We start from the raw sequence: 24,342 nt of genomic DNA, 5'->3' as shown, positions 1-24,342 counted from the left end.
CCCCCCATATCCTCCCACCCCAGTACGCCTCGCCGCGGGTTGTTTCTGCCAGCGAAACTTCGCGGCGCGGCCCCAGACTTGCATTCCTGGGTGATACCCCGAGGGTGGGAACCCCACCAAGGACGGCGGGGAAGGAAGGGGGAACCCCGGCGGGACTCGGTGGGCAGCGACCTCGTGTGTGTGTGTGTGTGTGTGCTGAGCCAGCGGCGCACGGGGACAAGCCAGGCGGCTGGCGGGGGAAGGGGCTCACCCCGCCTCGCGGCTGCGTCCTGCGCCCCGCGCCCTGCCCCCCAGCCTCTGCTGGCGCTAAACCCCGGAGAGCGGAGCGTGCACGCTGAGCTTCCTCGGCGGGCCCGGCCGCGGCGCTGGGCATGCTCAGTGGGCCGGCCCCGGTAGAGCGGCGAGTAAGGACGCGTGGGCTCCCCAGGCTCTGCCTTCCCCGGGTTCAGGCTCAGGCTCCGGCCCCGGCCCCGGGCTGTGTGTGTGTGTGTGTGGGGGGGGGAGTAGGGGTGGCACCGACCGCCGCCGCAGACCGGGCTCGCGGCTTCCCGACCCCGGATGGCGCGGGGCCCGTCCCGCTTCCGCCGTTGAGCGCGCGGCCCGGCGGGCGGAGGCGCGGGGCGGGGCCGGCGGGAGGCCTCGGCGGTGGGGGCGGGGCGGAGCGGGGCGGGGCGGGGCGGGTGGGGAAGGGCGCGGAGTCACGGGGGTGGGGTCAGCGGGAGGCTCGGCAGGCCGCGCGCGGCGGGGCCGGGGGGCGGCTCGCGGAGGCAGCTCGGGCAGGGGCAGCGGCGGCGGCGACTCCGCGGCCGCGCGGCTAGGGTGAAGCCGCCGTGGGCCGCATCTTCCGGCGGCCGGCGGAGTTTGTGGTGATTTTGTTGCCGCCCTCCGCCCCGGCTGCCATCTCCTCCTCTTCCTCCTCCTCCTCCTCCTCCTCCTCCTCCTGGGCCGGGCCGGTCCCCTCCCCGCGGCCGCCTCCTCCTGGGCTGGGCCCGCGGCGTCTCGTCCCCTCGCGGAGCCGCTGCCGCCGCCGCCGCCGCCGCCGCCTCCTCATTCATCCTCGTGCACCATAGGCGGCACAGGCACCAAGATGTCCAACCGAGTCGTCTGCCGGGAAGCCAGCCACGCCGGGAGCTGGTACACCGCCTCAGGTAAGGGCGCAAGGCCGCCGGGGTGGTGGAGCTGGGCAGCCGGGACCCGGCGGGCGGGGACTCGGGCGGAGGGCGACGGGCTGAGGGCGCGGACCGCGTGCCGAGGGAGCGGGGCCCGGCCGCGCCGCCTCCCCCACCCGGCGCTCGGGCCGGCGGCCTGGCGCCCGCGGAGTTGGACGAGGAGTTGCGGGCCGGCCCCGACCCGGGCGAGCGCGGGCTCCGCGGCCGGCCTCTGCGGTGGGGAAGGACGAGTTGGCGCGGTCCTCGTTGCCAGAGACTGGCCGAGGGGACCGCAGCTTTTGCCCCCACCCTTGAGGCACCCCGCGCCCCTGGAAGGTGTGACAGGCAATACTTTTCTATCCTGTCCCTCGTGTTGCTACTCTTGGTCTCTCTCGCTTGGAAGATCTGTCAGACCAGGGCCTCTCGGGGGATTTGTCGCTTTGTACGTGGAGGTTCGGGCAGAGCTGCTGCCAGGCAGGGGCTCTGGGTGGCCTCCTCGCTCTTTTGTCAGTGTTTGCATTGTTACTGTCATTCAGGGGCAGCTGGAGATGGCATCAGCACTTTTCCTGAGCAACCTCTCTCGTATCCAGTGTTCAGCACCAAGCCGGGGAGGCTGGACGACCTGCCTAGTTTAGCTTACGTTTTGAGAGAATTTTGTCTGCACTCTCTCCAAAACCATGTGTAGTTCTTTGGGTGGGAAAGGCGAGGACCGGTTCCCTCCAGTACAACTCTCTTCACAAGGATTGTTTTCTGAGATTATTTTCAGGGGTCACATTTCTGCTTTGGTAACAAAGAAAAGTTCCTCCGTGATTCCTGTTGGTCTCTGGGCCATCTGGGCTTCTCAGCAACTGGCCCTAACCTTCATGGTTTCCTTTGCAAGTAATTAGGGTTGGATAGTGACATGATTCTTTTGGGAAAACGGAAAATCTGGAAGGCAGTTTTTTGTTTTTCTGAGATTGTTCAATCAGCTCCAGAAAAGTACATGCACCTTGTTGGTCCACAGCGGATTTGCCCTGCTAAGACACAAAAGAATGACATGGTTGGATTTGGAACTACTGCTAACAGGTAGCTGTAGTTTTTGCATTAGATAAATATGACATTTTATAGTCCTGAAGTACTTCATAGACTTTGAATCAGTTCTCACAACCTGAGAATGTTAGTTCTTGTGCCAGTATATGGGGAAACAGAGAAATTTAGTGCTGCACCCCAGAGTAGGCCTGTGGTAAAATAGGAATTGAATAAGCCAGGTCTCTGGCTCCTGAGTTTGCCCTTTATAATCAATGCACTATTAATATTGCTTATTGTTAAGTAGAAGTTTTTTTTTTCCCCCCAGTATGTTTTGGAGAATTAGAAAGTCACATTGTTCCCATTCATGGCTGTCTTTTAGCATTTATTTATTGTGTTCCTGTGCATTTGTTACAAATGTTTTAAGCTTTTGTTGTGAGCATTGGAATGTGGGCAAATATTCTAGGGAAGTTTTAGATTGTTAAACATATATATGGGTAGTAAAATTGGGTATAGTTTACACTTTTGGTCTTAGAATTCCTTAGAATTTGCTTACATATAAGATGTAGTCTTTAATCTGGTCAAAAAATCCTGACGGTATGTAGATACTTATTAGTAAATAGGCAGGTAATTATATTTTCCCCTAAAATCTGGGTAAATTAAATAATACCTTTACTGGACTTCAGGTGTATGACTTTTTGGGGTGTGTGCGACTCAGCTAGGGTTTCTCTGTGTTGCCCTGGCTGTACTGGAACTCCCTTGAACTCAGAGATCCACTTGGCTCTGCTTCCCAGTGCTGGGATCAAAGGCACTGCACCACCACTTCCTGGCCAGTCTTTTTAAGTTTGACTGATATTGAGGAAATTAGGGTAAACTTAATGCAGTTTAGTTTTAGAAGCTTAATTTGTATCCTTAAGACTAATGAAGCAAACTTATAGATATGTAATGTAAAGTTGGTCTGATGACTGTATCTGTAGGTTATGATAGTGTATCTATGTTGAAATAATGACCTACTATTGAGACTTTTTATTTGTATTGTGCTATTGTTTCTCTAGACCAGTCAATAAAAAATGGAGGAATAGGAAAAATGTGTTTGTTGATTGTCATTTTGTGTTTTTTCCAGTGTTCAGGTTGTACACATAGAAAGTATTCAGTTATTGAATGAAATAAGAGTAAAGCCACATTGAGTTCAGTTAGCTAGCTATTTCATTAAGAAAAAGATTGTACATTTATATTACATGCACTCATTTTTGTTGTTTACCCCTTGTTATATGCAGCTAGATCCATTGACTGAGGGTGGTATAAACTTCTGCTTTCCTTCAAGGAATTCAGAGTTTATTTGAAGTAAATTCTAACTTCAGAAAAGCAATTAAATATCTGTTAGGTTGAGATAGTGCATTTACATGTTCTGAGGAGGGTGGAGTCGTATAGAAGTAGAATTTCAGTTGTGCTCTGAAGGAAGGATATTTAGTCAAGTTTGAGGAAAGAACATTGGATTGGGAGGCAGGAAAGTGTAAGTAATTAACTTAGTAAGAATGGTCAGTTCTTACGGGCATAACCTGGATTGTAGATTGGAGCTGGAAATGCCTATGGATTAGGTACTATAGGGATTGGATTTACCCAGCAAGGGGCACTGATGAAGGTTTTAGTCTTGGGCATTAATATGATGCAAGTAACATTTTAGGAAAACTAATCTCATGGGAAGGTTAATCCTCACTTCCTTACCAGTGTGCAACTAGGATGGGCAGACTGTGCCTCCGCTCCCAAGTACAACCTGTAAACATTAAGAAAAAAAGCTCATTAAATTTTGTTTTAAAAATATGTGTGTGTGTGTGTGTGTGTGTGTGATCCTACCCTGGAGCTGGATGTTGTAATTTTTAAGTGGTTGTTTAACAAAAAGAAAAAAGCCAGGTGTGACAGAGGCAGGTGTATGCTTGTGAATTCTAGGTCAGCCAGGTCTAATACTGAGTTCCTGGACAGCCTGAGTCTCTGTAGTCTTAGCTGTCCTGGGACTTGCTTTGTAGCCCAGGGACAGAGGCAGACTGTCTCAAAACACAGAGTAAAATTAAAATTGTATGTGAAACATAAACCTGAAATACTTAATCTTTGGCTCTTTGTATAAAAAGAATCTGCTAACCAGGGAGGTTAGTGGTTAGTGTGACCAGTACGTTGTGTGTGTGTGGGTGGGTGTGTAAATTTTTTTTTTAAAAAAAAAAAAAAACAAGGTCTTGCTTTGTAACCTTGGTTGGTCTGGAACACATAGAAATTTTCCCATTAGTGTTGGGGTTAAAGGCAACACTAATTTGTATAGTTTTTCTCCAGATTTGGTATAGCTTCCCCCCCCCTACCCCCCCAGACAGGGTTTCTCTGTGTAGCCCTGGCTGTCCTGGAACTCACTCTGTAGACCAGGCTGGCCTCGAACTCAGAAATCTGCCCGCCTCTGACTCCCGAGTGCTGGGGTTAAAGGTGTGTGCCACCATGCCCGGCAAAACAAGTTTTAAAATTTTTTTAAAAAATTTTATTTGAGACAGGGTCTCTGTGTAGTCTTAGCTGTCTTGGAACTTGCTGTGTAGACCAGGCTGGCCTGGAAACACAAGAGAGATCTTCCTGCCTCAGACTCCTGTGTACTGGAATTATAGGCATGTGCCACCAACACCCATATAGGTATAGCTTCTGTTTTGTTGTTTTAGTCTCTTATGTTTTCTGTCAGGACAATTAATGTTGTGACTTTTTCTAGCCTTATCCCTTTAATTCCACTCTCTGCATTGCTTCCTCAATAATCTTTTGAAAGAATCATTTCATTGGGTCACTCTCTCACTGATCCTTGCCTTTTGGATACCGTTGAAGTCCTTTGATTGCCCTGTCTGTCTTCTCCTATCCTGACTGCTCGGACCCCTCTCTGGCCCCATCTTGGTATTACTAGCCTCGAGGAACATTTAGCAGCTGCTGATTGCTTCCTGAACTGTAGCATGCTGTTGCTTAGCTCTGTGCCTTTTGCTCAGACTGCTCCTCTGTGAAAACGCCCTTAACAGGAAAGTTGCTGCTTATCCTCTGGGGATGTTTATACCTCCAGGAGACTGCTTTGTACATTGCCATTTTTGTGTTTGTGTCTCTATAACACCTGGAGTGTGTCTTTCTGCCTTTATTGTTTGTATATAAAGGCATTGACTCACTGAAGCTAGGAAATTGTTTTGTTTTTGATACCACAAATTAAAAATTATTTAAAAAAATTATTACATTTTATTTAGTTTGTGTACAGGTTTGTAGGCAGGCATGCTGTGAAGGATGTGGAGAGGCAGAGGACAATTTGTGGGAAGCCATTCTCTTTCTACCATGTGTGTCCTGGGAACCAAACTCCAGTTGACACATTTGGGTGTAAATGCTTTCACCTGCTGAGCCATGTCAGTGGTTTGAAGCACAGTGTTCTACATAGATCCTCAGCAAACCTTTATAGAAAGGAAGGTTATAAGTGTTTGGTATATAATGGATGTGATATTTACTATTTATTATCAATTTGACAGGATCCCAACTCTGAGCATATCTGAGGAGGATTATCTAGGTTGCGAGCCTTGAAGTGGAAAGACCCACCCTAAATGTGGACTGCACCTTGCTTGTGCTAGGGTTCTTTCTGTATAGCGTGGAAAGGAGAAGGAAAGCTGATGCTTATTTATTGCTCTCTCTATTGACTGGGGATGTAATGTGACCAACTGCCTCAAACTCCTGCCACCAATTTTCCTCCTTCTGATAGAATATCACCTGTAACTGTAAGCTTTAACAAACCCTCTTCCTCTAGGTTACTTCTTGTCTGGTATTTTGTCACAGTAAAGAGAAAAGTAACCAACACAGTGGGTGAATTAGCAAGTAGTGAGTATCGGCAATAGAGAGATACGTGCACAGTGAATATGACATAGGACTGTAGTCAGGTGTTTGAGCATAATATAGGTGGAAGGAAAGAGTTAGAAATCTTACCAGAAGTAGACCTATTTAATGTTAAGTGTAAAAAAATGATGGCTGGACATGGTATTACATACCTTTAATCCCAGCATTCTCAGAGGCAGAGGCAGGTGAGGTGGGTTTCCGTGTTCAAGGCCATCCTGATCTACATAGAGTTTCAGAACAATCAGAGCAATGTAGTGAGATAGTATCTCAACCCCACACACCACCCCTGGGCACCCCGTAGGTGACATGTGAAGAAAAGTAGAATCGCTAGATGAGCTTTCTCAAAACAGACACACTCTTCTAACCTGCCCCAGCACAGGAAACAGGAATTTACCCATGTTCCTAATATTCTTGTGCCATCTTCCTTTACTCCCTCCCTCCCTCTCTCCCTCCCTTTCTTCTTTCTGACTTGAAACTTTATTTCCTGCCAAGGAGTCTCTTACGAAGAAGCCAATGGACCAGAGGTGAGACCGGGTGCACAGGTTCCATTCCAACAATCAGAAATAGATCCATTTGCTCCATGGTGGCTCCAACTGCTCTGATGGGTTGTCATACTTTAGATCTAAGGAGTTCTATCACTAACTAGCACAAGGACTCCCTAGGCTGGAAACAAATGGGGTTCACCTTACCTGTTCTAAATAGGGGCCCCATTGACCTTGCTGGCCAGGGCAGGTGTGATGGAGTGCACATTATGGTAGTGAATGAAGCTCTAGCAGACACAGGAAAAGCCTAGCCAGGCTTCTAGTCCATTCTAGGCTTGCAGAGAAGGCTTCAAGTCTCTTGGCTCACAGCACTTCTCAGAACACCATACCCCACTTTGGGACATGACTACCAGCCAAAAAGCAGCTTCAAACCCAGCTTTGGACACTATTTTAGCTAGTGGGTTCTTGTCCTCATTGTGCCCTGGGCATGGTAGAAGCAACCAAGTGACAGTGGCAGTTGGTGATCTAAGTAAGGGAGGGAAGGCCTTCCCAGGAAAGCAATGGGGATACCACAAGGGTGAGGTCACAAGCCCAGGGAGAGAGGACATGGAGGCTCTTAAGTGATGAGTGAGTCACAAGCAGACAGTCTCAACCTCAGCACTTCTGTCCCAGGCCCTGACCCTGCTTCTAACTTAGGAGACAGCTCCACCTTTGAGGGTGGGGATAAAAAATATGGGATCAAACTTGGGGCCTACTTGGGGGCCTGGTGGGGCTTGGATCATCTGAAAGACATCACCCTAGGTTGAAGACTAGACGTGAGTTAGGGTAATGCCAGAAGAAGGACAAAGGGCAGCCAGATCTTCATGAATGCTCCAACACTGCTGTACTTCATTGAAATTCTTTAGCTTAATTTCACATTTGTGAGATAAATTCATTCTCATTTCTGTAGTAAGCAAATATACCTTGTTTTATCCATTTTTATTATTGATGGACATTTCATTTTTAATATTTTTTCTTTTGTAGATAATTTTATACTATTGTATTTGTTTTAGGTGGATGTATTTGTGACTTTTCCTGGTTATGTAATTGAGAGAAGAATTATTAGACTGTGGTATATGTATGTTATGTTTTGGTTGAAGTGGAAACTTCTGGTTTCTTTGGAAAGTCAGTTGTGTTGGATAGTGTTTTGCTGGGACAAACACGTGGAGTGTTTTCCTGAAGCAGACACAGATGAAAGGATGTTTTGCTAAAGTAAGCAGGTGAGAGGACATGTGATGAGGGATACTTTGCTGACAACACACATGTATTGATTCTCCTTACATGCTTTGTACTGCTCCATTTGTGGGGACTCCATAGAGTCCGCACCATTTCTGCAGACTCAGGCTGGTTGGCAGAGTGATGTCAGCTAATATATCACTGTGGAGTTTTGCTAAGACAGACTCATGTGCTGAGGCAAGACCTGTGGAGGATGTGTGATGTTTGGAGGGAGCATAAATAGGACCCAACAGACACTGACAGGGGCTTGGCTTGCTTGCATAGCTAGCTTTACAATGCTTCTTGGTCTTGTGTCTTCGCTGATCTCTACTGAGAGAGAGAACTTCTACTAGAACTTCTGGCATCCCTGGTGGTCCTGGACCCTCCTGCTGACTCATGCTGAGGCCTGCTGTCTCTGCTAGGCCATGCCACCGCTGCTGATTTGCTTTCAACACTACTGAACTCGTCTGCTGGTGTATTGGTGAGAGTGTTTGCGAGTGGATTGAGCTGCTGCTGCTTACCTGTGAACTGAACTGTTGATTTCCTGACAGTGCAGATGGGATTTGCTCTAAACAGCAATTTCTAAACAGGTCCACTTCCCCCCTGTATCCTAATAACATTTCTTTTCCACTACCTCTGGTGTGTGGTGGGCTAGAAGGGAGGTTAAAGCATTTAAGAACCATCATTAAAAGTAGGTCTTTGAAAAATTCAAAACTACATTTAGTAGATACTTCTGAAGCAAATTTGCACTTCTGTCAGTACTCCATGAGTTTGTTTTTCTAGATGCTTGTCAACATTAGGTATTTGTGCTGGCTAGTTTAATGTCAACTTGACACAGGCTAGAATCATTGGAGAGATAAGAACCTCAATTGAAAAATGCCTCCTTAAGATTTCACCGTAGATATAGATGTAAATTACAACAAAATAAAAATAAAAATAAAAATGCCCTTGATGGCCGGAGAGAGAGATTGATGGTTAGGGACATTTGTTGGTTTTTCCAGGGTACCTGGATTCGATTCACAGCACCTACATGGTGGCTCATAACCATTTGTAACTTCAGTTCCTGGGGACCTATTGTCTTCTGACCTCTGTGGTACTAGGCATGCATATGGTTTATATAGAGATGCATGTAAGCAAAACACCTGTAGTACACATAAATAAAAATAAAAGTAATAAATGCCTTTGGGGCTGGACAGGTGGCTCAGTGGTTAAGAACATTCGTTGCTCTTATAGAGGACCTTGGTTTGGTTCCTGGTATCGCATCTGCTTCATGGCTTATAATCATTTGTAACTCTAGTCCCCAGGGATCTTATACCCTCCTTTGGCCTTTGCAGACATCAGGCACACACCCAGTGCACTTGCACAGATAAAATTAAAAAAAAAAAAAAAATCATTAGAAAGAAGTCTCCATGGGGGTAGAGAGATGGTTCAGCAGTTAAGAGCACATACTGTTGAATATGCTCTCCCTACAGGGATTTTCTGTGTAGCTCTGCTTGCTAGGACTAAAGGTGTATGCTACCACCTCTGCCTGGCATCATATACTGTTCTTGAGGATAGAGTTAGTTCCCATATTGGGTGGCTCACAACCGTGTGTAATTCTATATCCAGGGTATTTGACTACTGGTCTTCACAGGAAAATTAAGAATAATGAAATAATCTTTAAAAAAGTCCTTCCTTGGATTTTTCCCACAGATATACTACATGTATTTGTGTATTATCTCTAATCTACAAAGTTATTGTGCCAAGTTGCTATTATTCCCATTTATAGATGTGACTCAGAGAGTGAATGACTTGTTTAAGGTGTAACAGGTAAGTGGAGGAGCCGGTTTAACTCTAAACGCTTAAGGTTAGCACTGAATGTTGTGTTGCGCTCTGCTGCCCTTGAAACTGAACAACTTTTGTTCCATTTCAGATATTCTCACAGTACATTGTGGGCACCAAACTCATACTTGTGTATCATTTATGGCTTATAAAACATGCCTAAATGTTAAAGAATTTAACAGTAATCTTTTTTTGTTTGTTTGTTTGTTTTGGTTTTTTGAGACAGGGTTTCTCCGTGTAGCCCTGGCTGTCCTGGAACTCACTTTGTAGACCAGGCTGGCCTTGAACTCAGAAATCTGTCTGCCTCTGCCTCCCGAGTGCTGGGATTAAAGGCGTGCACTACCACACCCGGCAACAGTAATCTTATTGAGCATAGGACAGTTACGACAGGTCTTTATCACACCTGTCCTGCCATTTTGTAGCTGAAGACTGGAGGAGACATCATTTTCTGAGACACTTTTCTTAGAAGAACCTGAGCTTAGAAGTTTGAACTATTTGGAACCAGTAAGCATCTTTATAATTGTAGATATTCTTTAAAGTATCTTTGTAACTGTAAAGTAAATATCTTCAATTACAAAATATCAAAGATGGGAGAGGATATAAAAGCATTCCATACTTGCTGAATGTTATTCAAAATTGAAAAAATTTTAGCACCAGAGAAGGAGCTGGCATCAGATGAGGAAAGAGTTGGTTCTCTCACTCTGTGAGTGAGTTCTGGGGATCTGACTGTGGTGGCCAGGCTGGACAAGCCCCTTTACCACCTGAGCCATCTTTCTGATCATCCTAGTCCCAGCTTTCCCTCTTTGAGATGGGCTCTTCAGCTGACAGTGTAGCTGAGGATGACTTTGAACTTCTGATTCTCCCATGTCCCCCTGAGTACAGGGATTACAGGCATGGACTACCACACTTGTGTATGTGGTGCTGGGGTGTGATTGTAGGCAAGCAGTCTTTATTAGCTGAGCTAATCCTCTAATTTAATTTTTTAAAGATGAGTTCTAGATTTTCAGTGTAGAGTTCTAGATTTCTGATTGAGACTAACAGAATGTTAATTATTTTATTTTTATTTTTTGTTTATGTTTTAAGCAGGGTCTTATGTAATTCAGTCTGGTCTCACACTCACTATGTAGCAGAAGATGACCTTGGAGTACTGCCCTCCTTCCCCTGCTATGATTACAGGCTTGCACCACTACCTCCAGTTTCCAGTTTTTATGTTACTTGGGATCTTGCCCAGGGCTTTTTGCTTGCTAGGCAACCAGTCTACCAACCAGTGTACCTTCAGCTCTCTAGTTACATTTTGTATGTCTTTTTCTTTTTTCTAAGGGGAGGTTGTGCCACCTCACACAACCTCAGGTATGTGGATATAATTTGAAGGAAGAATTGGGATTGGCTGACATACTTGGAATGCTCTTGAGAAAAAGAGAGGTTATGGAAATCCGTCTCTTCAGGTTTATCACTGAGCGGTTTCAGTGGTGGAGTTGCTATCAACTCAAACAGAGAAGACAAATTTAACAGGCACAAATTTGGAGAAAGAAGATTAGGAACTCAGTTTGGTCTGTTTGAGATATTTGCTGTCCAGCCCAGTAGTATAATATGAGTTTGAGTTTAGAAGGTGTACAATTGTTTTTTTTTTTTTTTTTTTTTTTTTTAAAAAAAAAAAGACAGGGTTTCCCTGTATAGCCCTGGCTGTCGTGGATCTAGTTCTCTAGACCAGACCAACCTTGAACTCTCAGAGATCCGCCTAGCTGGTGTGCGCCGTCACCACCTGACACAATTGGGAATTATTGATGGTAAAATTGAATATCTTTCTGGATAAGGATAAAGTCACCACTAGAGTGAGTGTGACTGGAGAAGAAGAGTGTCAGTGATTGAACCTTAGAACATTTCCTGCGGGAAGAGGCTTGACTGAGGGAAATACTGTAAAGAGACAAAAGATATCCTGGTGCCAAGCAAAGAAGATGCTCTGTTGTAGATGCTTTCCTAGCATTTGTGAGTCCTTGGTTTCAATCGTAAGAACCATTAAAATACAAAACAAGGGGCAGGACTCATGGGCAGTAGTTCAGAACACTGGTTGTTCTTCCAGAGGACCTGGTTTCAGTACCCAGCACTCATGTGGCAGCTTACAACTGATTCCAGTCCCAGGGGATCCAGTGCCCTCTGTTGGCTTCCTCAGGCATTGTACAAATGTACATAGACACACATTTAGGCAAATGCTAATTAAATACATCATTTTACTTAATTAAAATAAAAATAAATGAAAAAAATATAAATTGATCACCAGTAGTTCATGTAGGTGCTTTTCTTTGGCAAATGTGTGTAATTCTAGTCTAAACTACTCTGGTCTTAGTTATTTCTTCATCACTGGCGGAGCTTCCTAGTGCTTGCTCAGTCACATAGATGCAGAGAGACTTTAAAAAAATATAACTTATGTCAGGCCTGGGTGGTGCATGCCTTTAATCCCAGTACTTGGGAGGCGGGGGCGGGGAGGGATTTCTGTGAGTTCAAGGCCAACCTGGTCTACAGATAGAGTTCTAGGGTAACCTGGGCTACATGGAGAAACCTTGTCTGAAAAACCAAAAACCAACTCAACCCAACCAACCAACCAAAACAACAAAAAACCCAAATAGACAAACAAAATGGGAATCTGTTTCATGAGTACCAGGCATGCATGTGGTACACATTACATACTTGGAGGCAAAGTGCACATACATGTAAGAGACACATTAATATAAAATAAATCTTTAAAAAGAATTAAAATACAAATCAGGTAACATTTTCTTAAACTTACATTAAACCTTCTTGCCAAAGATGCAGGGTCTTCAGTACCATGACCTCAGCTTAACTCTGATTCCAGATCCCATCACTTTTTCTTCTTTTTCTTCTGACCTCTAAGCTGTTTCCTAAATCAGTTAAACTTATTTTTGTTTTAGGGCTTTTGCTTGTACTTCATAAGATTAACTAATTCTGTTTGATGATCAAGGAAAGGGCATTTTTATTGATTCCTCTATTTTGTTATAGCTTGAAGGAAAAAATAGGAAGGAATGTTAAGACTTGAGAAAATAGATTTTCTTACTGTGTTCTGAGATTTATGGTCAAATAAATTTAGGAAATGCTGCATTTTTTTGTCTTCTTGAGCCCTAATGACTTGTAGTGGACTCATTTATGGCTCAATTCATAAACTGTTTCAGTGAACCTTTCATGTTCTTTGTATGTTTTCTTTAATTATATGGTCGGATGTTCCCTTTATAAAGTTGGATTGTTGCATTTAAATCCACAATTCTGTTGATTTTCTTTTTTTGACTGTTTCTATTCTCCAAAGCCCTGGTGAAATTCTCAATATAATTGGTTATCATTCTGTTGCCCTTTGGCCTCACTCCTTGTTATTTCATGTGATTCTTTTCTAGAGTGTGCTTGCCTCTTACCTGTCTCGGCAGGCCCCCTGCTTTGTTTCTGAGATAAGATGGGAGTGGGTGTGTTCAGGGTGGGATGTATGGCCTGTTAACAGTTCAGTTCTCTAAGGTTAATACTTACAAAGTTAGTCTAAGTTTCTTTTCTGTTGCTGTGATAAAACACTGACCAGAAGCAGCTTAGGTGAGGGTTTATTTGGCTTGTATTTCCAGTACTGTTTTTGAGGCAAGTCAGGGCAGGAACTTGTAAATAACTTGAAGCAGACATCTTGGCTTGCTCTCTGGGTTCCCACAGATTTAGGTTTGGGTAGTTTTCTTACTCACTCCAGCACTCCTGGCCTAGGGTCTCTTTTTTTTTTTTTTTTTTTTAATTTTTTTTTTTTTTTTTTTTTAAATTTATTTATTTATTATATTTAAGTACACTGTAGCTGTCTTCAGACACTCAGGAAGAGGGCGTCAGATCTTGTTACAGATGGTTGTGAGCCACCATGTGGTTGCTGGGATTTGAACTCTGGACCTTAGGAAGAGCAGTCGGGTGCTCTTACCTACTGAGCCACCTCACCAGCCCGCCTAGGGTCTCTTTAATCTCACATTTGTAGGTCACAGTCACCACTGAGCAGGGTCAGGGCAGGGACTGAAGGCATGAACTAAAACCGATGTGAGGAGTGCTGCTTTACTGGCTTGCAGTCCAAGGCTTGCTCAGCTTGCTTGCTTTCAGAACCGAGGACTAGGGGTGGTACCTCTCCCAGAAGTCTGCACTCTCCAGTGTCAGTTAGTAATCAAGACCCCACAGACCCGCCCAGAGGCTGCTTTCTTCTAGACAATTCTTCAGTTAAGGCTTCTCCTTTCAGGTGACTCCAGGCTGTTAAGTTGACAGTTGCGGCTAGCCAGAACATTGATGTTTGTTTTTCTGTCTATAGGGTCAGTTAGGGTGTGATTGGCTAGGACCCATTGAATTCAGAGAACCTGTTATATTTAAGTATATAATTTATTACAGAGAAAAGATATAGATTAAAATTACCAGAAAGAAAAATCTTGAGGTGGTGTTCAGGAGAAACAGGTGGGGTGGACTGCTGCCCTTTCTTTATATACTGTGACATGGGACATGTATGGAGTCTTGCCATCTAGGAAAACTCACCTAGATGTTGGCACTTGGGATGTTTACTAGGGTTCACTCAGGCAGGTGGGGCTCATCTACATGAAGGAGGTGAGCAACTCATTTACCAATTAGCCTCCACCTCCCAGAGGGTGATATAGTATGTCTCAGGATATCTTCAAAATAAATAAAAATGAGTTGACTGTAAATCACACTGATAGCAAAAATAGTTGGTTAAGGCCCTAGGTATAAAATATTCTTTCTTTTTTTTTTTTTTAATTTGGTGAAGTATATGTAATTGGCTTTTATCGTTGTGATAGTACGTGAGTGTATAATGTTGTGGTGTATATGTGCAGTGTTTACAACCATTACCATCATCCTTCTCCACGATGCTTTTTCTTCCTCAAGTAAAAGTCACTGCCCTTTAAATAGGTACTGTCTGTTCTCCCCAGCCTTGGAAACTATTCTTTTTTGTTTGGTTTATTTCATTTAGTACAATGCTTTCAAAGTTTACCCATATTTTAGCACATCTAGAAACTCCATCCACTTAAATATAGTATTAACAACTTCATACATGTGTATTGTGTATTTTGGTAATTTTCATCTTCCATTCTCTTTTGTGATTAGCTGAGTTTAATTGTAGTTCTTTAAAAAGTATGGAGATTATTTACTGGAGAATGGGTATTTAGCTTACCACTGGTGGCTATATCATTGAAGAAATGCCAGGAATCAGTAATTGTCAATCAGTCCTTTCCTCGTCCATGATGGGAGTTGGCTGCTCCCATCAACTGCAGGAAATCATAGTTGCTGTTAAGTTCATGAGTACTACGGCCATGTCATGTCCAGAACACAGTGTTTCATATCATTGCTACCATTTTCTGCCTCTCAATTCTTTATGTTGCAACTTCCTTTTGTAGTGTTTGCCGAATCCTACAGGGGTGACATAGGTGTCCTGATCAGTGCTGGGCACTCAACGCTCACTTATTCTCAGCACTTTGACCAGTTAGGAAACACTGAATTAACTGCTACCCACCGAAAACAGAAGCTTCTCTGACCAAGGGTTAGAGGAGCATTAGTTCATGACTATAAGCATAAGTATTTAGGGTTCCATTTGACACCAGTTCAGTCTGGCTAGGCAACAGTAATAGGTTCTCCTTAAAGCCTATAACCTTCCCAGCCATGAGTGTTTGACCAGGTTTAATTAATGTACCAGGCACCCATTCCCTCTGGTGTAGCAGGCCACAATTTCAGTCAGAAAGCAGTTGTTTACTCCCATAACCGTCATAGTATTATTGCACCAGTGAGACCATTTTTCCTTGACAGATTAATTAATACTAGTGATAATAATTGTTGTTATTATAGACAGGGTCTTTCATGTAGCCCTAGCTATCCTGGTACTCATTTTGTTGACTAGGCTGGCCTCAAACTTAAAGATCTACTTTTAATGCTGGAGTTAAGCACATTATTTTTAATTAATTAGACTGCATGTGTGAGGGAGTCAGATCCCCTCGAACAGGAGTTACAGACAGTTGTGAGTGTAGGGAAGTGAACCTGGGTCTTAAGAAGAGCAGCCAGTGCTCTTCACTGCTGAGCCATCTCTCCAGCCCCTATTTTTATTATTTTTAATGTGTGTGTGTGTGTGTGTGTGTGTGTGTGTGTGTGTGTGTGTGCGCGCGCGCGCATACAAGTATGTGTGTGCCCATACAGGCCAGAGGAAATGGATCCCCTGGGGCTGGAATTAGAAGTGGTTGTGTGGTGACTAACCTACTTTCTGCATCAAACTCTTAACTACAGAGTTCTACCTCCAAGCCTTGTGTGTGTGTGCACACACGATGTCTATTAAATCAGGCTTGGTGTTATTCGTCAGAGGATGTCTACTTTGCATTTTTGAGAAAGTCCCTCACTGGCTTGGTATTTGCTGATTAAACTAGATGTCTGGCCAGTAAACCCCAGGGATCCACCTGCTTCGCCTCCCTATAGCTAGGGTTACAAGAGTGTTCCCCTATGGAAGTTGATCATTCTAGGGTTTGAGCGCAGGTCCTTCCTTTTTCTCCTGCAGCAAGCTCTTTACCAGTTGAGCCCGGACCCTCCAAATATTTTTCTTTTGTTTCCATATTCTAATTATGTCATTTAAATAGTAGCTATTTGTATGTCCTCTTCTATTACATGTTATTTTTATTAGTTCTGAGCTTGGGTATAATAATTTTTCTCCTGTTTGTGGGTCATGGTTTTTTTTTTTTTTTGATTGATTGTTCATTGATTGATAGTGATGGAGCTTGAACCCAGGGCCTATCACTGAACTAACTGCATCTACATTTTAAAAAATTAAAAAAAGTAGAAACAGTCTCATATATCCTAAACTAACCTAAAATTTGTTCTGTAGGTGAGGATGACCTTGAACTCCTAATCATCCTGCCCCTGCCTCCCAAATGCTGGGAGTTAGGCATGTATTACCGCATGGAGCTTAGTAGTTGATTGTTGTTGTGGTTGTTGTTGTTTTTCGCTTGTTTTATTCTATCCAACATTATGTTTTGGGGTTTGTTTTAACTGTCTCATAATATTATGAGCTATTTCTATCCAAATAGTAATAGCTTCCATGACTTACGGCCTCTGAGCAGTGGGAATTATTCTTTTACAGAAGTTGTTCTTTGTTTTGCTTTGTGAAATGCCACACCTTAAAAAACATTTTGTGTGTAAGGGTGTTTGTGTTTGTGCGCAGCTTGTTTGCCTGGTGTCCACCGAAGCCCAAGAGCCATTGGAGTCCCTGGAATGGGACTTAGAGATGGTTGTGACTTATGGTGTGAATGGCCTCTGAACTAAAACCTGGGTCCTCTGGAAGAGCCACCAGTGCTCTTAATCACTAAGTCTGATTCCAGATGTTACACTTAGCCTGCTTAAGGGAACAACAACTCAAGTAGGATTTCTTGGTGAGTATTTTTTTGGAAGGGGTACTGGGTATTGAACCCAAAGCAAGTGCTGTTAGGTGTGTGATCTTTCCTTGGAGCTGAAATTACAGGCAGTTGTGAAATGTCTGATGTGGGTGCTGGCAACCAAGTTTGGGCCCTTTGCAAGAGCTCCTAACCGTTCTTTCAGTCTTAACTGCTTATGTCTCTTAAGTTTTACTCTTAGTTGCTGAGCTATCTCCACCAGCACATTTAATTATTAAGCACATCTGTGTCTGTGCTGTAATCATAGCTCCATTTATTTTATTTTATTTTATTTTATTTTATTTTGGTTTTTCGAGACAGGGTTTCTCTGTATAGCTCTGGCTGTCCTGGAACTCACTTGGTAGACCAGGCTGGCCTCGAACTCAGAAATCCGCCTGCCTCTGCCTCCCGAGTGCTGGGATTAAAGGCCTGCGCCACCAGGCCCGGCTTCATTTATTTTATTTTTACCTAGGGTCTCAGTAGCCCTGTCTATACTGAAACTCAGTATGTAAACCAGCAGTTTGGGCCTTCATTTTGGAGTGATTATTTTTATTTTTATTTTTTAGGACTTATTTTTTTCTTTTTTCTTTTATTAGGTATTTTCTTTATTTACATTTCAAATGTTATCCCCATTGCTGGTTTCCCCTCTGAAAACCCCCATCTCATCCCCCCCTCTCCCTCCTCCCCAACCCACCCACTCCCACTTCTTGGCCCTGGCATTCCCCTATTTTGGGGCATAGAACCTTCACAGGACCAAGGGCCTCACCTCCCATTGATGACCGTCTAGACCATCATCTGTTACATATGCAGCTAGAGCCTTGGGTCCCACCATGTATTTCTTTGGTTGGTTTAGTTCCAAGGAGCTCTGGGGTACTGGTTAGTTCCAAGGAGCTCTGGGGTACTGGTTAGTTCCAAGGAGCTCTGTGGGTACTGGTTAGTTCCAAGGAGCTCTGTGGGTACTGGTTAGTTCCAAGGAGCTCTGTGGGTACTGGTTAGTTCATACTGTTGTTCTACTTACTGGTTTTATGTGAGCACACTGTCGCTGTCTTCAGACACATCAGAAGAGGACATCAGATCTTATTACAGATGGTTGGGAGCCACCATGTGGTTGTTAGGAATTGAACTCAGGACTTCTGGAAGAGTGCTCTTAACCACTGAGTCATCTCTCCAGCCCTGAGTGTTCCTTTTTTGACATGAAGTCTCATCACATAATTCTAGTTGGTCTGCTTGTTGTATAGACCTGGTTGGCCGTGAACTCACACAAATCCACCTGCTTCTGCTTCCTGAGTGTTGGGATATAAAAAGCCTGTGACAACATGTTCACTGAAGCGGTCATCTTGACTATGTCTCTTGAAAATATGTTGCTTTTTTGGGCACGGGGTGGGCAGAGTCTCTCTGTGTAGCCTTGCCTGGCTTGGAACTCATGCACTTACATAGGCTGCCTCAGAGAGCTCTACTTGACTCTGCCTCCTGAGTGGTGGGCTTAAAGGAGCACAGTACCACTCCTGGTCTTAAACTTGATAAGAATCCCATTCATTCATTCATTCATTCATTCATTCATTCACTCATTCACTCACTCACTCACTCACTCACTTGGGGTGTGTGTGTGTGTGTGTGTGTGTGTGTGTGTTTATGTCTCTCCCTGTCCCTATCCATGTCCATTGCTGTGCATGCTGTCTGTCGCATGTGTGGTACTTAAGGGACAACTTGGAGGGTGTGTGTGTGTGCGCGCGCGCGTGTGTGTGTGTGTGTGTGTGTGTGTGTGTGTGTGTCTATCCCCAACCCTGACCGTGTCCATGTTTGTTGCTGTGCATGCTGTGGCAAGTGTGTGGTGGTACTTAAGGGACAACTTGGAGGAGATGGTTTTCTTCTACCATGTCTGTCCTGGGGATTGAATGCAAGTAATGATTACTTACTTGGAAGCAAGTGCCTTTACCTGCTGAGTCACCTCACAAGCCCTACTTCTGCCTCTTGAAGACCAGGATTATAGGCATGTGTTACCACAGTTAGCTTTTCTTTTCTTTTCTTTTCCTTTTTTTAATTGTATATTTTTTAAAGATTTATTTATTTATTATATGTAAGTACACTATAGCTGTCTTCAGACACTCCAGAAGAGGGTGTCAGATCTTGTTACGGATGGTTATGAGCCACCATGTGGTTGCTGGGATTTGAACTCCAGACCTTCGGAAGAGCGGTCGGGTACTCTTACCCACTGAGCCATCTCACCAGCCCGAGCTTTTCTTTTCATTTTAAAATTTAAAAAAATATTTTATTTATGTGTGTGTGTGTCACCTGAGATCAGTACTTAAGGAGGCCAGAAGAGGGTGTGAACTAAACTGCCTGATGTGAGTGCTGGGAACTGAACATAATTTGTCTGGAAGAAGAGGAACCCTTCCAGCCTCCTGGTTTTTCTTAGCTCTCACTGTGTTGCTGGCTCGCCTGGGCCTTGCTGCAGGCTTGTATTTAAAGTGATCCTCTGGCCTCAGCCTTCTGAGTTCTAGGACAGACATAGGCAAACATGCCTGACTCTAAGAAGTTTGTGATGTTCGGTAATTTTTTTCCATGGCTTCTGTGTGAATTGCTCTCATTATGTGCTTCTGGCTTGCTTCCCAGTAGCTACTTCTAATTGTTTCATTAATTCACTTTTTATATTTCCATCTTTTATCCATTTTGAGTTTATGATAATGAAATTTGAGATACGAGCCTACTTTATTGCCTTTACTATAATATCTTTTATATTCTATTTTTGAATATAATATGAAAAATTAGCTTTATGATTATATTGAGTTTTAGTGTTTTGTGTCTCCCTGCAGACAACCTATCTGATTTCATTGACTTATTCTTGGGTCTGTTAATACAGTTTTTATTATAGTAGTTTTAGATTCTCTAATGTTTCTCTTCTGTTTTAGGAATTTCTTGGCTATTTATTTCATATGAGATTTTCAGATGTACAAGACCATGTGTAGCTATTCTTAGTTTAGTTTTTTTATGGGCTTAATTATTGCTTGCTTATTTTACATATAGATTTTGAATTAGGCTTTGTACTTACTAAAACCATAATGAAAGTACTGTTGATGTATGTACAAGCCACAAGCACATAATGAGAGCAATTCACACAGAAACCATGAAAAAAAATTACGGAACATCACAAATTTCTTAGAGTCAGGCATATATGTATGTGTATATGTGTGTATGTTTGTGTGTATTTATATGTGCATTGGTATTTTGCCCTCATGTGTGTCTGTGTGTGTGTTCCAGCGACAGATCCCCTGGAAGTGGGAGTTGCAGACAGCTGTGAGCTGCTATGTCGGTGCTGGGTTGTCTGTATGAGCAGTTGGTGGTCTTAACTTCAGAGCCATCTCTCCAGCCCTTGTTGATAGTTTATTTTACTCATATCTTACTAAACTTACAAAAAAACTTTTTTTGAAAAATTTTCATTTTTCTAGACATTTGGTTTTCTGAACTTTCTTTTCAGTGCTCATCATTAAAACTGTGGCTTTAGGCCTGCTAGACAAGCATGCTCACGCAGCCAGATCGCCACCCTTTCAGTATTGCTTATTTGCATGGGCAGATTTCTTCATTAGATTTTCTTAATTGTTACATGCATAGAAGCTTTTTGTGTATATCAAAACTTTACTTTTATTTTTAATAATATTTTAGCTGGGTGATGGTGGTGTGTGCCCTTAATCCTGGCAATGGGGAGGCAGAGGGAGGTAGATCTCTGAGTTCCAGGACAGCTGGGGTTCCACAGAGAAACCCTGTCTCAAAAAACAAACAGAAGAAAAAACAACATTTTAGTTGGTTCTGTTACTTTTCTAGGAATATAGTCATATTTGCATAATTTTACTTACTCACCAGGATTTTTACCTTCAGTTTTTATTCTTTTCCTTCTCTAATAGTGTTGGATAGTACCCACCTGGAGAGTAATGTTTAACAGTGATAGTGATGGTAATGAAATTGCTTCTGTATTTATCTGTTGTGCATAACAGGGCTTTTGTTTGCATAGACTGTATAACAGGTCTTTTTAAAATTTGTTACACTTATTTAGTATGCATGCGTGTGTGTGTGTGTGTGTGTGTGTGTGTGTGTAAGTGCCTTTGTGGAGGTCAGAGGTCACCTTGAAAGAATTTTTTTTTTCTTCTTCTACTATGGAAGTCCCAGGGATTGAACTTAGATCAAAAGCCCAGCCCTATGTATAACTTTTTAACTTTTTGATTCTATACCTTTTAGGAGAGAGACAGACATCCATCACACACACACACACACACACACACACACACACACACACACACACACTTTATTTGCTGGAGTCAATAACTTATAGTGGACCCTGAGGTTTTTTAATTTGTTTTGTTTTTGTGTTTTTGTTTTTTTGAGACAAGGTTTCTCTGTGTAGCTCTAGTTGTCCTAGAACTTTCTATGTAGATCAGGCTAAAAGTACTGTTGATGTATGTACAAGCCAGAATCACACAATGAGAGCAATTCACACAGAAGCCATGAAAAAAAATTACGGAACATCACAAACTTCTTAGAGTCAGGCCATGAACTCACAGAGGTTTGCCTGCTTCTGCCTTTTGAGTGCTGCGATCCAGGACATGTACCACTACCACCTGGGAGCTGTGAGTTTTATTCTTAGGGGAACTTGTTTTCTCTTTTCCTGCTAGTTCCTCCCTCTAGAGCAGAATGAACAGCAAGATTTAATTCTTACACTAAGCCAGTGGCTTTCAATGTGTGGGTCAAATAATAATTACATGATGATTCATAACAGTGTCAAATTTACAGTTATGAAGTAGCAACAAAATAATCTTATGGTTGGGGGTCATCACAACATGAACTGTATTAAGAGGTCTCAGCATTGAGAACCACTGCTCTAAGCAGTGATAAAAATCTTCTGTAGTGGGGTTTTCATCTTTTGTGAAATTAAAATTTTTAAGTGTTTTCTAAAGGCTCAGATTGCTAATATATTAGGTTTTGCAGGCTATATTATATATGCCTTTGCACCTGCTCAGTTCTGTCTTTGCATTATGAAAGTAGTTGTAGTTATTATGTAAATGGACAGATAGCAGTTTTTCAATAAAACTTCATTTATAAAAAATATGTAGTGAAAATTTTGGAATTATGGTTTCTTTAAAAAACAGAAATATGCCAGGCAGTGGTGGCACACGCCTTTAATTCCAGCACTTGGGAGGCAGAGGCAGGTGGATTTCTGAGTTCAAGGCCAGCCTGGTCTACAGAGTGAGTTCCAGTACAACAAGGAATACTCAGAGAAAAACCTGTCTGGAAAAACTCAAAAAAACAAGCAAGCAAGCAAACAAACCAGAAATATTATGGGAATAGGTTTTTATTTTAATCCCAGGTATGGGATATGGGGTTATTTCAGATTGTCCACAGCAGCTATGATTTGCCTTGTGCTCTAGCAGGGTTTGTGTGTTGTTTGGAATCTTGGGGACTTTTTTTTAATATATATATATATCCATATGTATATCTGTGCAGCTTGGAGAGGGTTGTTGGCTGGTTGCTGTTAAGTAGTCCTGTGCACAGAAGAAAGAAGAAATTAGATATTCTGAGGGCAAAGATCAGGCTTACGCCAAGGAACTCGATGCCCTAAGTCAACAGGAAGTAGTCTAATGATAGCGTTGCCCCCCCCCCCCCCCATTTTTCTCTCCTATCTAGTATTAGGGGGTTGAAAGGGTGGAAGAAAAGGGGTAGAGAAGGTTGGAATCAAGAACTTGCAAAGTAGCAAAAGACCAGTCACAAAGAGATACAGCAATAACTGTTCGATAGCATTGCTAGTCATTATGGAAGGAAATAATATCCTTTAATATTGGGTTATTAGAAAAGGTGACAGAAGTAATTTAAGAATTTTATTAGCTACAGCTTCATCTGAAATTGATGTAGTCAGAGATTTATTTGTGACTGAAGGCATAGTGTACCTTTCATTCTCCTTGGTGCTTATGAACAGAACACAGGGCCTGGTCTTGCCCTACAAGTGCTCTCTACCACTGAGCCATGAGTACAACTTTGAAAAGTAAAAGAGTTAATAAAATAACTTATGGGGGCTGAAGAGATGGCTTGGCAGATAAGAGCACCTGCTGCTCTTCCAGAGGACCTGAGTTCAATTCCCAGCAACCACATGGTGGCTCACAACCATCTGTAATGGGGTCTGATGCTCTCTTCTGGGGTGTCTGAAGACAGCTACAGTGTACTCCCATATAAATAAATAAATCTTAAAAAAAAATAACTTCTGGCCTTATTGTGTATGTGGTCAGTAATTGCTTACTTTATCCCCGTTTAGAACTTATCACAACTAATTTATGATACTCTTTCTTGGGGCTAGAGATGTAGTTCAGTCTTTAGAGTGCTTGCATAGCATATATGAGGACCTGGATTTGATTTCCAGCACCACATAAAACCAGGCATGTAGGTCCAGTGTTTGGGAGGTAGAAATGAGAGAATCAGAAGTTCTCTTCAACCATATAGAGTTTGAGGCCAGCCTTAGACACACGAGGTCCTGGGTCAAATGACAGAATAAAACATTCCCCCTTTGCCTTTATCTGATTGACTCGTCCTTTTCTTCTGTTACAGGTTAGGTTGCCAGCAATGCTGGTCCTCATCAGATCTGATAAAAGGGGAAGATTTGTGCTTTTTGTGTTTCTCAAACCAGAATAAAATATAAAAGTTGAAAGTGTATTCAGGGGCTGGAGAGTTGGCTCAGTAGTTAAGACCCGTGTCCAATTCCCAGCATCCTCATGGTGACTCAGAGCATCTGTAACTACAGTTCTGGGGCGTCTGATAGCTATTTCTGTCCTCTGGAAGCACATTAGATATGAAGCAGAAAGAAAGATAAAGGAAGTGGATGAGGCTGTGTACTCTCAAAGCCCACCCCTAGGCACATGCTTCCTCTACCAAAACTACAACTTCTAAGGGTCCCATAATCTCCCCAACAGCACCACCAATCAGAGGACAAAGTTTTCATGTATTCGAGTCTATAGGGGACATTTCTCATTCAAACCACCCCACAGGCAAGCACTTTACCACCAAACTACAATCCTAATTCTTTAGAACTCTTAAATTTTCTTTTCTTTTTTCCCTCCCTCCCTCCCTCCCTCCCTCCCTCCATTTCTATGTTGTTCTACATAGCTCTGTCTCTCCTGAACTTTACTTTATAGAAGAGGCTGGGCTTGAACTGCCTCTGCTTCTCAAGTGCTGGCATTAAAGGTGTGTGCTACTACACCTGACTAAAACTCTTTTTTTTTTTTTTTTTTTGGTTTTTCGAGACAGGGTTTCTCTGTGAATTTCATCAAATTTCTTTTCTGCATCTATCAA

The 24,342-nt window shown here is 43.1% G+C and overlaps 1 protein-coding gene across 1 annotated transcript in view; it reads left to right on the top strand.

The window, feature by feature from the left end:
* The first annotated feature begins 333 nt into the window (after positions 1 to 333).
* Positions 334 to 24,342, top strand: part of Memo1 (mediator of cell motility 1) — a 98,612-nt gene continuing 74,603 nt past the window's right edge. Inside the window, exons 1-2 of the mRNA XM_021217781.2 lie at positions 334 to 404; positions 1,071 to 1,148. Coding sequence (XP_021073440.1) covers positions 1,088 to 1,148 — 61 coding nt within the window. The 5' untranslated portion in view covers positions 334 to 404; positions 1,071 to 1,087. The remainder of the gene's footprint in view (positions 405 to 1,070; positions 1,149 to 24,342) is intronic.

This window comes from Mus pahari, chromosome 18 (genome assembly GCF_900095145.1).
Source record: "Mus pahari chromosome 18, PAHARI_EIJ_v1.1, whole genome shotgun sequence".
In the NCBI taxonomy this organism is placed as follows: domain Eukaryota; kingdom Metazoa; phylum Chordata; class Mammalia; order Rodentia; family Muridae; genus Mus; species Mus pahari.
The sequence above is the reverse complement of the archived record's forward strand: the minus strand, read 5'-3'. Positions and strand labels throughout refer to the sequence as shown.